A 12,500-nucleotide genomic window follows, 5' to 3' on the forward strand; every position below is an offset into this window, starting at 1 on the left:
ACATGGGGTCATGTTCCTGTACATGGGGTCATGTTCCTGTACATGGGGTCATGTTCCTGTACATGGGGTCATGTTCCTGTACATGGGGTCATGTTCCTGTTCGTAGGGTCATGTTCCTGTACGTAGGGTCATGTTCCTGTACATGGGGTCATGTTCCTGTACATGGGGTCATGTTCCTGTACATGGGGTCATGTTCCTGTACATGGGGTCATGTTCCTGTTCGTAGGGTCATGTTCCTGTACGTAGGGTCATGTTCCTGTACATGGGGTCATGTTCCTGTTCGTAGGGTCATGTTCCTGTTCGTAGGGTCATGTTCCTGTTCGTAGGGTCATGTTCCTGTACATGGGGTCATGTTCCTGTACATGGGGTCATGTTCCTGTACATGGGGTCATGTTCCTGTTCGTAGGGTCATGTTCCTGTACATGGGGTCATGTTCCTGTACGTAGGGTCATGTTCCTGTACATGGGGTCATGTTCCTGTACATGGGGTCATGTTCCTGTACATAGGGTCATGTTCCTGTTCGTAGGGTCATGTTCCTGTACGTAGGGTCATGTTCCTGTACATGGGGTCATGTTCCTGTACATGGGGTCATGTTCCTGTTCGTAGGGTCATGTTCCTGTTCGTAGGGTCATGTTCCTGTACATGGGGTCATGTTCCTGTTCGTAGGGTCATGTTCCTGTACATGGGGTCATGTTCCTGTTCGTAGGGTCATGTTCCTGTACATGGGGTCATGTTCCTGTTCGTAGGGTCATGTTCCTGTACATGGGGTCATGTTCCTGTTCGTAGGGTCATGTTCCTGTACATGGGGTCATGTTCCTGTTCGTAGGGTCATGTTCCTGTACATGGGGTCATGTTCCTGTACGTAGGGTCATGTTCCTGTACATGGGGTCATGTTCCTGTACATGGGGTCATGTTCCTGTACATAGGGTCATGTTCCTGTTCGTAGGGTCATGTTCCTGTACGTAGGGTCATGTTCCTGTACATGGGGTCATGTTCCTGTACGTAGGGTCATGTTCCTGTACGTAGGGTCATGTTCCTGTTCGTAGGGTCATGTTCCTGTACATGGGGTCATGTTCCTGTTCGTAGGGTCATGTTCCTGTTCGTAGGGTCATGTTCCTGTACATGGGGTCATGTTCCTGTACGTAGGGTCATGTTCCTGTACATGGGGTCATGTTCCTGTTCGTAGGGTCATGTTCCTGTACATGGGGTCATGTTCCTGTTCGTAGGGTCATGTTCCTGTACATGGGGTCATGTTCCTGTTCGTAGGGTCATGTTCCTGTACATGGGGTCATGTTCCTGTACATGGGGTCATGTTCCTGTTCGTAGGGTCATGTTCCTGTACATGGGGTCATGTTCCTGTACGTAGGGTCATGTTCCTGTTCGTAGGGTCATGTTCCTGTACGTAGGGTCATGTTCCTGTACGTAGGGTCATGTTCCTGTACATGGGGTCATGTTCCTGTACATGGGGTCATGTTCCTGTACGTAGGGTCATGTTCCTGTACGTAGGGTCATGTTCCTGTACATGGGGTCATGTTCCTGTACATGGGGTCATGTTCCTGTTCGTAGGGTCATGTTCCTGTACGTAGGGTCATGTTCCTGTTCGTAGGGTCATGTTCCTGTACATGGGGTCATGTTCCTGTTCGTAGGGTCATGTTCCTGTTCGTAGGGTCATGTTCCTGTACATGGGGTCATGTTCCTGTACGTGGGGTCATGTTCCTGTACGTGGGGTCATGTTCCTGTACGTAGGGTCATGTTCCTGTACGTAGGGTCATGTTCCTGTTCGTAGGGTCATGTTCCTGTACATGGGGTCATGTTCCTGTTCGTAGGGTCATGTTCCTGTACGTAGGGTCATGTTCCTGTATATGGGGTCATGTTCCTGTTCGTAGGGTCATGTTCCTGTACGTAGGGTCATGTTCCTGTACGTAGGGTCATGTTCCTGTACATGGGGTCATGTTCCTGTACATGGGGTCATGTTCCTGTACGTAGGGTCATGTTCCTGTACGTAGGGTCATGTTCCTGTACGTGGGGTCATGTTCCTGTACATGGGGTCATGTTCCTGTACATGGGGTCATGTTCCTGTACGTAGGGTCATGTTCCTGTACATGGGGTCATGTTCCTGTACGTAGGGTCATGTTCCTGTACGTAGGGTCATGTTCCTGTACATGGGGTCATGTTCCTGTTCGTAGGGTCATGTTCCTGTACATGGGGTCATGTTCCTGTACATGGGGTCATGTTCCTGTACATGGGGTCATGTTCCTGTACATGGGGTCATGTTCCTGTTCGTAGGGTCATGTTCCTGTTCGTAGGGTCATGTTCCTGTTCGTAGGGTCATGTTCCTGTACGTAGGGTCATGTTCCTGTACATGGGGTCATGTTCCTGTTCGTAGGGTCATGTTCCTGTTCGTAGGGTCATGTTCCTGTTCGTAGGGTCATGTTCCTGTTCATGGGGTCATGTTCCTGTTCGTAGGGTCATGTTCCTGTACATGGGGTCATGTTCCTGTACATGGGGTCATGTTCCTGTACATGGGGTCATGTTCCTGTACATGGGGTCATGTTCCTGTTCGTAGGGTCATGTTCCTGTTCGTAGGGTCATGTTCCTGTTCGTAGGGTCATGTTCCTGTTCATGGGGTCATGTTCCTGTTCGTAGGGTCATGTTCCTGTTCGTAGGGTCATGTTCCTGTTCGTAGGGTCATGTTCCTGTTCGTAGGGTCATGTTCCTGTTCATGGGGTCATGTTCCTGTTCGTAGGGTCATGTTCCTGTTCGTAGGGTCATGTTCCTGTTCGTAGGGTCATGTTCCTGTACATGGGGTCATGTTCCTGTACATGGGGTCATGTTCCTGTTCGTAGGGTCATGTTCCTGTACATGGGGTCATGTTCCTGTACATGGGGTCATGTTCCTGTTCGTAGGGTCATGTTCCTGTACATGGGGTCATGTTCCTGTTCGTAGGGTCATGTTCCTGTACATGGGGTCATGTTCCTGTTCGTAGGGTCATGTTCCTGTACGTAGGGTCATGTTCCTGTACGTGGGGTCATGTTCCTGTACATGGGGTCATGTTCCTGTTCGTAGGGTCATGTTCCTGTACATGGGGTCATGTTCCTGTACATGGGGTCATGTTCCTGTACGTAGGGTCATGTTCCTGTTCGTAGGGTCATGTTCCTGTACATGGGGTCATGTTCCTGTACATGGGGTCATGTTCCTGTACGTAGGGTCATGTTCCTGTTCGTAGGGTCATGTTCCTGTACATGGGGTCATGTTCCTGTACATGGGGTCATGTTCCTGTTCGTAGGGTCATGTTCCTGTTCGTAGGGTCATGTTCCTGTACATGGGGTCATGTTCCTGTTCGTAGGGTCATGTTCCTGTACATGGGGTCATGTTCCTGTTCGTAGGGTCATGTTCCTGTACGTAGGGTCATGTTCCTGTTCGTAGGGTCATGTTCCTGTTCGTAGGGTCATGTTCCTGTTCGTAGGGTCATGTTCCTGTTCGTAGGGTCATGTTCCTGTACATGGGGTCATGTTCCTGTACATGGGGTCATGTTCCTGTACATGGGGTCATGTTCCTGTTCGTAGGGTCATGTTCCTGTTCGTAGGGTCATGTTCCTGTACATGGGGTCATGTTCCTGTACATGGGGTCATGTTCCTGTACGTGGGGTCATGTTCCTGTACGTGGGGTCATGTTCCTGTACATGGGGTCATGTTCCTGTACGTAGGGTCATGTTCCTGTTCGTAGGGTCATGTTCCTGTACATGGGGTCATGTTCCTGTTCGTAGGGTCATGTTCCTGTACGTAGGGTCATGTTCCTGTACATGGGGTCATGTTCCTGTACGTAGGGTCATGTTCCTGTTCATGGGGTCATGTTCCTGTACGTAGGGTCATGTTCCTGTACGTAGGGTCATGTTCCTGTACATGGGGTCATGTTCCTGTACATGGGGTCATGTTCCTGTACATGGGGTCATGTTCCTGTACATGGGGTCATGTTCCTGTTCGTAGGGTCATGTTCCTGTACGTAGGGTCATGTTCCTGTTCGTAGGGTCATGTTCCTGTTCGTAGGGTCATGTAGGGTTAGGGTTAGGGCTCATGTTCATGGGGTCATGTTCCTGTTCGTAGGGTCATGTTCCTGTTCGTAGGGTCATGTAGGGTTAGGGCTCATGTTCATGGGGTCATGTTCCTGTTCGTAGGGTCATGTAGGGTTAGGGCTCATGTTCATGGGGTCATTGATCGGTGGTTAAATGTCTGGTTCTCTCTCAGTCAGTGTTTCATCTTTCCTTTAAACATGTTCACTTCAGATTGTGTTTTTATTTCAGTTGGTAGATCATCCAAAAATGGCTCCCTATCACTGAGAAAGATGACTGATCTATCACTATCTATCACTATCTATCACTATCTATCACTGAGAAAGATGACTGATCTATCACTATCTATCACTATCTATCACTATCTATCCCTGAGAAAGATGACTGATCGATCACTATCTATCACTATCTATCACTATCTATCACTGAGAAAGATGACTGATCGATCACTATCTATCACTATCTATCACTATCTATCACTATCTATCCCTGAGAAAGATGACTGATCTATCACTATCTATCACTATCTATCACTATCTATCCCTGAGAAAGATGACTGATCTATCACTATCTATCACTATCTATCACTATCTATCACTATATATCACTATCTATCACTATCTATCCCTGAGAAAGATGACTGATCTATCACTATCTATCACTATCTATCACTATCTATCCCTGAGAAAGATGACTGATCTATCACTATCTATCACTATCTATCACTATCTATCCCTGAGAAAGATGACTGATCTATCACTATCTATCACTATCTATCACTATATATCACTATCTATCACTATCTATCACTATCTATCCCTGAGAAAGATGACTGATCTATCACTATCTATCACTATCTATCACTATCTATCCCTGAGAAAGATGACTGATCTATCACTATCTATCACTATCTATCCCTGAGAAAGATGACTGATCTATCACTATCTATCCCTGAGAAAGATGACTGGCCCAAAGTGGTTCTGCGCCCTTCTGCTATGCAGTTGTCTCCTACTGCCCCCATTGTGGCCACTCGCCTAGAGTTTATTTTTGTTATGAAGGGGCAGAGTATAGCGGAGGCTAGATTATTTACACATTTAAAAGTCAATTTAAGAAAAGAAAACTTAATGAAACTGTCAAAACTTAAAAGCTTGTATTTCTGTAAAATTACACAGTGGTGCCACCTCATTGGTTTCCGGTCCATTATTTTCAATGCCTGTTTGTAGTGATATGATGGGTTTGACTGTTGACTGGGAGGCTTGGCCCCATACAGTAACACAGTATGATAAGTGGGAAAATATCATGGCATGTAAAAACAGTGAAGCTTAATGTGGTGCCTTATGATTCTGAAGCAGTTCAAGTTTATCCTCACAGTCTTACAGAGTTTGTTGATGTGTTTGTTGAATTTGAGTTGGGAATCCAGAATGACTCCTAGAAATTTGAATTCTCTGACTTCCTCTATGGCCTCTTGGTCTATTTTGATGGTGAGTTTTGCTTTCCCTCTTATGGAGAAGCACATAGATACAGTCTTTTTAACATTTAGGGTCAGATGGTTGTCTTTAAGCCACTGGGATACACCCTCCATTTCCCTAGCCAGGGTCTCTGCTACTGCACTTGATGTCCTAGCTGACACATAAATTACTGTATCATCAGCGTACATCTGACAATTAGCTGATTTGCAGCATGTTGGTAAATCGTTTATATATAAGCTGAAGAGCAGAGGCCCTGTGGGATGCCCATTGTGGATTGTAGTGGCATGGAAAGTTCTGTGTTTATTTTCACACATTGCTCCCTGCACTCAAGATATGATGCGAACCAACCGATAGCATGCTCAGAGAAGTTGAAGGTGGTAAGTTTTTTCAAGAGTATTTTATGGTTCATACAAGGCAAGGCAAGGCAAGGCAAGTTTATTTATATAGCACATTTCAGCCACAGGGCAATTCAAGGTGCTTTACATGAGACATTAAAAGCATTAAAACAAAAAGCAAGACATTATAGACAATTAAAACAAAAGGCAGGACAAATTAAAAGCATTAAAACAGTTTCTACAATCAGGTACTTCAAAGAAGGGAAAGAATCCAAAAATATGCTCAGATCAGAAGAGTCAACATGAAGTAAAAATAGTCATTCTCAGGATAGAATAGAATAAGAGGACATTTGTTTAGAAAAGAAAGAAAAGCAAATCGTCCCTTTTTTAGTAACGGTAAGACATTAACAGCCCACTAACGCGTGACGGACTCATTCATTGCTAGTTTCCCCGGTTGCCCTCTAGTCTCTCAACTTCAAGTAAACTGACTGACTGAGTGCACGTCTAACCAGGAAGTCTAACCAGGAAGTCTAACCAGGAAGTCTAACCAGGATGTCTAACCAGGAAGTCTAACCAGGAAGTCTAACCAGGATGTCTAACCAGGAAGTCTAACCAGGAAGTCTAACCAGGAAGTCTAACCAGGAAGTCTAACCAGGAAGTCTAACCAGGAAGCCTAACCAGGAAGTCTAACCAGGACGTCTAACCAGGACGTCTAACCAGGACGTCTAACCAGGACGTCTAACCAGGAAGTCTAACCAGGAAGTCTAACCAGGAAGTCCAACCAGGAAGTCTAACCAGGAAGTCTAACCAGGACGTCTAACCAGGACGTCTAACCAGGACGTCTAACCAGGACGTCCAACCAGGAAGTCTAACCAGGAAGTCTAACCAGGACGTCTAACCAGGACGTCTAACCAGGACGTCTAACCAGGAAGTCTAACCAGGAAGTCCAACCAGGAAGTCTAACCAGGAAGTCTAACCAGGACGTCTAACCAGGACGTTTAACCAGGACGTCTAACCAGGAAGTCTAACCAGGAAGTCTAACAAAAAGCAAGTCATTATAGACATTTAAACAAAAAGCAGGACAAATAGAATACAGGAATAAAAGTTACAGTGCAGTATACTGATAAACATAGCTCCTCTTAGAAAGCAGTGGCAAAAAGAAAAGTCTTAAGGCTTGTTTTAAAAGAACCAAGAGTTGCAGCAGACCTGCAGTTTTCTGGAAGTTTGTTCCAGATATGTGGAGCATAAAAACTGAATGCTGCTTCTCCATGTTTTGTTTTAACTCTGGGGACAGAAAGCAGACCTGTGCCAGATGACCTGAGGGGTCTGGATGGTTCATAGCATATGAGCAGATCAGAAATATATTTTGGCCCTAAACCATTCAGTGCTTTATAAACCAACAGCAGTATTTTAAAGTCAATTCTTTGACAGACAGGAAGCCAGTGTAAAGACCTTAGTACTGGTGTGATATGCTCCACTTTCTTAGTCTTAGTGAGGACTCGAGCAGCAGCGTTCTGAATCAGCTGCAGCTGTCTGATCGATTTTTTAGAGAGACCTGTATACATGCCGTTACAGTAGTCGAGTCTACTGAAGATAAACGCATGGACAAGTTTTTCCAAATCCTTCTGGGACATAAATCCTTTGATCCTTGATATATTCTTCAGGTGATAGTAGGCTGACTTTGTAATTGATTTAATGTGGCTGTTGAAATTCAGGTCTGAGTCCATGACTACACCAAGATTTCTGGCTTCGTTTGTGGTTTTTAGCATTACTGATTGAAGTTGAGCACTGACTTTTAATCGTTCTTCTTTGGCTCCAAAGACAATTACTTCAGTTTTATTTTTGTTTAGTTGGAGAAAGTTCTGGCACATCCAATCATTGATTTGTTGAATGCACTTACTCAGCGCTTGTATGGGATTATAGTCTCCTGGTGATATAGTGATATAAATTTGTGTGTCATCTGCATAGCTATGGTAACATATTTTGTTGTTTTCCATAATTTGAGTTAGTGGGAGCATGTAAATGTTGAACAGAAGAGGCCCCAGGATGGAGCCTTGGGGAACTCCACAGGTCATTTTTGTCAGCTCAGATTTGTAATTGCCTATAGACACAAAATAATCCCTGTCCATACACACACACATACACATACACATTCGCAACACACACAACAAAAACACAACACAAACATAAGAAAATGAGTTGTTTGACACAGCCATGACATGATAGTGGACACAACCCGTCCCTGGGACATGTCCAGAACCACGCCTCTCATATGCAGGTCAGGATGGGGAAGCATACAAAATGATACAGCCAAGATAGATTGTTCTCTGCCCTTTGAGTGAGTTCTGGCAGCATGTGTGTGTGTGCGTGTGTGTGTGTGTGCATGCGCGCGTGTGCTTATGTGTATTCGCGTGTGTTTGTGTGTATTCGCGCATGTGTGTGTGCATGTGTGTTACAGCCCCTTGCGTGTCCCCCAGCATGGCTCAGACTCTAATGTTAATGTGATGCAGACCTCTCTCTCTCTCTTCATAGCCTCTCCTAACTGAGCTGCCGTCTCGTCTTCGCTGGGCTGGATGGAAAGCACATGCAGGACCAGGGAGAAGCACATGCAGGACCAGGGAGAAGCACATGCAGGACCAGGGAGAAGCACATGCAGGACCAGGGAGAAGCACATGCAGGACCAGGGAGAAGCACATGCAGGACCAGGGAGAAGCACATGCAGGACCAGGGAGAAGCACATGCAGTCTCGGGACCAGGGAGAAGCATTTGTGGTTATTTTTCTTTCCTGAAACGTTCACATCTGGCATATAGCTCTTAGTTACGTAAAGCGTAAACCCTCGCTCACGCACCCGCCCGCCCGTCTGGGAAGCCCTAGCCTCTGAACCGCCTGGGAAGCCCTAGCCTCTGAACCGTCTGGGAAGCCCTAGCCTCTGAACCGTGTGGGAAGCCCTAGCCTCTAAACCGTCTGGGAAGCCCTAGCCTCTGAACCGTGTGGGAAGCCCTAGCCTCTGAACCGCCTGGGAAGCCCTAGCCTCTGAACCGTGTGGGAAGCCCTAGCCTCTGAAAGCCCTAGCCTCTGAAAGCCCTAGCCTCTGAAAGCCCTAGCCTCTGAAAGCCCTAGCCTCTGAACCGTCTGGGAAGCCCTAGCCTCTGAACCGTCTGGGAAGCCCTAGCCTCTGAACCGTCTGGGAAGCCCTAGCCTCTGAAAGCCGCAGCAGGGCAGAGCAGGGAGGGGTAGGGCGGGGCGGGGCAGAGCAGGGAGGGGTAGGGCGGGGCAGAGCAGGGAGGGGTAGGGCGGGGCGGGGCAGAGCAGTGTGGGGTAGGGCGGGGCAGAGCAGGGAGGGGTAGGGCGGGGCGGGGCAGAGCAGGGAGGGGTAGGGCGGGGCAGAGCAGGGAGGGGTAGGGCGGGGCAGAGCAGGGAGGGGTAGGGCGGGGCAGAGCAGGGAGGGGTAGGGCGGGGCAGAGCAGGGAGGGGTAGGGCGGGGCAGGGCAGAGCAGGGAGGGGTAGGGCGGGGCAGAGCAGGGAGGGGTAGGGCGGGGCAGGGCAGAGCAGGGAGGGGTAGGGCGGGGCTGAGCAGGGAGGGGTAGGGCGGGGCAGAGCAGGGAGGGGTAGGGCGGGGCAGGGCAGAGCAGTGTGAGGTAGGGCGGGGCGGGGCAGGGCAGAGCAGTGTGAGGTAGGGCGGGGCGGGGCAGAGCAGGGAGGGGTAGGGCGGGGCGGGGCAGAGCAGGGAGGGGTAGGGCGGGGCAGAGCAGGGAGGGGTAGGGCGGGGCGGGGCAGAGCAGGGAGGGGTAGGGCGGGGCGGGGCAGAGCAGGGAGGGGTAGGGCGGGGCGGGGCAGAGCAGGGAGGGGTAGGGAGGCCCTAGCCTCTGAAAGCCTGCGTACGGATGCTGGATTCCTGATGTGAGCAGCCGCTGATGGGGTGAACGAACATCTCAACGCTACTGTGGGTTAACACTGTCTACGGTAGGGGGGGGGGTTATCACTGTCTACGGTAGGGGGGGGGGGGGGGGGGGGTATCACTGTCTACGGTAGGGGGGGGGGGGTTAACACTGTCTACGGTAGGGGGGGGGGGTTATCACTGTCTACGGTAGGGGGGGGGGGGGGGGTTATCACTGTCTACGGTAGGGGGGGTATCACTGTCTACGGTAGGGGGGGGGGGGGGTTATCACTGTCTACGGTAGGGGGGGGGGGGTTAACACTGTCTACGGTAGGGGGGGGTTATCACTGTCTACGGTAGGGGGGGGGGGGGGGGGTTCTCACTGTCTACGGTAGGGGGGGGGGGGGGGGTTAACACTGTCTACGGTAGGGGGGGGGGGGGGGGGTTAACACTGTCTACGGTAGGGGGGGGGGGGGCAAGAGTCTGGGACCAGAGGATAAAATAAATCCTCCCTCCTCGTACGACCAAGAGGAATGGAAGGAGGATCGGATCGGATGGATGGATGGATGGATGGATGGATGGATGGATGGATGGATGGAGAGGTGGCTACTATCCAGATGAAATGAATCTATTAAAACACAACCATGGCCTTGCTTACTGTCTGAGAGAGAGAGAGAGAGAGAGAGAGAGCGAGAGAGGGAGGGAGAGCAAGAGAGAGGGAGTGCGAAAGAGAGGGAGAGAGAGCGATAGAGAGAGACAGACAAAAAGAGAAGGGGAGAGAGAGAGACAGAGACCTTGGCCCACATCCAAACAAAGCCTGCAGGAGGAGCCATTCTTCCCGTGCCCTCCCATTTCCATATCAGAGGAGTGTTTGATGTACGGTGAGCCCCCCCCACACACACGCCTCCAACAGCCCCCCCCACACACACGCCTCCAACAGCCCCCCCCACACACACGCCTCCAACAGCACACTGCACATGCAATATTCTGTAAGCGCATGCAAATCCAGGACCATTTCATTTCAATTCTGAGATGGTCAGAGAGGCAAAGAGAAAAGGTAGAGGAGGGGAGGAGGAGAGGAGGAGGAGGGGAGAGAGAGAGAGAGAGAGAGAGAGAGGGAGAGAGAGAGAGAGAGAGAGAGAGAGAGAGGAGGGAAAATCAAAAAGAATATAAAATGTTAAATTCATGCATTCTGAGGTTCTGTTTTACATATCTCTCTCTGTTAGGGGATTTTAACTTCATAATCCAGGCGGGGCAGGCGGGGGCGGGGGGTCGGGGGGGGGGCGGGGGGGCGGGGGGGGAGGTCCTGGTGCGTACCTTTGGACCGGCACTGTTTAATTAGGAAAACAAATTTACAGGAAAACATTTATACAGGAGCGGGAGGGGAGTGGAGCAGAGCAGAAGGATTGTGTGTGTGTGTGTGTGTGTGTGTGTGTGTGTGTGTGTGTGTGTGTGTGTGTGTGTGTGTGTGTGTGTGTGTGTGTGTGTGTGTGTGTGTGTGTGTGAGACATAAGGAGCTGACACAGTCTGAATATTCACAGCGTCCTCCTCGGTAGCTCCACTCACACTAACGCTGCCGCTTCGTTATGATGCCTCTTCATGTTGGATCTCTCGTGTGCGAGTGTGTGTGTGTGTGTATACGGATGTGTGTACGCCTGTGTGTGTGTGTGTGTCTCCAGCCTGCCATGTTGAATCTCTCGTACCACTAATCCTCGCCTCTGCTCATTTGCTCGGCGAGCGCGGACGTTGAGCCGCGGAGTGCGACGGCGAGCGTGTTGTCGAGCAGCGCCGCATCACGCGCACGCCGCCGCATCACACGCACGCCGCCGCATCACTTATGCATGGGAGACGGTGCTCAGGCTTTCTACATGCACACCATTAATTTGCTACTGGCAGCTTGCGAATAACCAGGGATCGGCTTTGACTTGAGAAACACGAGAGAGAGAGAGAGAGAGAGAGAGAAAGAGAGGGAGAGAGAGAGAGAGAGAGAGAGAGAGCAGAGCAAGGGGGGGGGTCTTGTTCTGTACACCCGCTCCACGTTCCTGTCAGAGCTGTACAGGAGGCCCTGGGAACGCCCAATTCAACCCTGTGGTCTATACTGCAGTCTTTCTGAAGAACTGCGGCCGGAACCCCCCCCCCCCCCCACCCACCCCCACCCACCCACCCACCCACACACACACACACACACACACACGCATACGCACACACATACGCACACACACACATACGCACACGCTAGGTCGGTGGGGGGGCGATCGCCAGGGTTAGGGGTAGGGTTAGGGTTAGGGCGGACCCGGGTGCGAGGTGTGCCTCACCTTGATCAGGGTTAGGGTGAGGGTTAGGGTTAGGGCGGACCCGGGTGCGAGGTGTGTCGGGTGGGGGGGCGATCGCCAGGGTTAGGGTTAGGGTTAGGGTGGACCCGGGTGCGAGGTGTGCCTCACCTTGATCATACGCGAGAGGTCTCCAGCGTCCGCCAGCTCCAGGACGATGTTCAGCTCGTTCTCTTCGATAAAGGAAGCGTGATACTTAATGACGTTGGGGTGGTTCAATTGCTGTGGGGAAAGAAGGGAGGAGGAGGAGGAGGAGGAGGAGGTATCACTGACTGTTTAAACTTTAACATAATCAGAGATCAGAAGCTTGGGATGACGGCCAAGGAAGAAGATCCTTGCTATGCAGTACAGCTTAAAGGGGACCCATCATGAAAAACTCACTTTTTCAGTGCTTGTGCACATATATTTGGGTCTCTGAT

At 50.0% G+C, this 12,500-nt stretch overlaps 1 protein-coding gene across 1 annotated transcript in view; it reads right to left on the reverse strand.

Moving 5' to 3' along the window:
- Window positions 1-12,500, reverse strand: part of LOC311313856 (serine/threonine-protein kinase Nek7-like) — a 74,211-nt gene that overhangs the window by 24,579 nt on the left and 37,132 nt on the right. The window contains exon 5 of the mRNA XM_084444075.1: window positions 12,193-12,303. Coding sequence (XP_084300201.1) covers window positions 12,193-12,303 — 111 coding nt within the window. The remainder of the gene's footprint in view (window positions 1-12,192; window positions 12,304-12,500) is intronic.

Source organism: Borostomias antarcticus (assembly GCF_949987555.1).
Source record: "Borostomias antarcticus genome assembly, chromosome: 10".
Lineage (NCBI taxonomy): Eukaryota > Metazoa > Chordata > Actinopteri > Stomiiformes > Stomiidae > Borostomias > Borostomias antarcticus.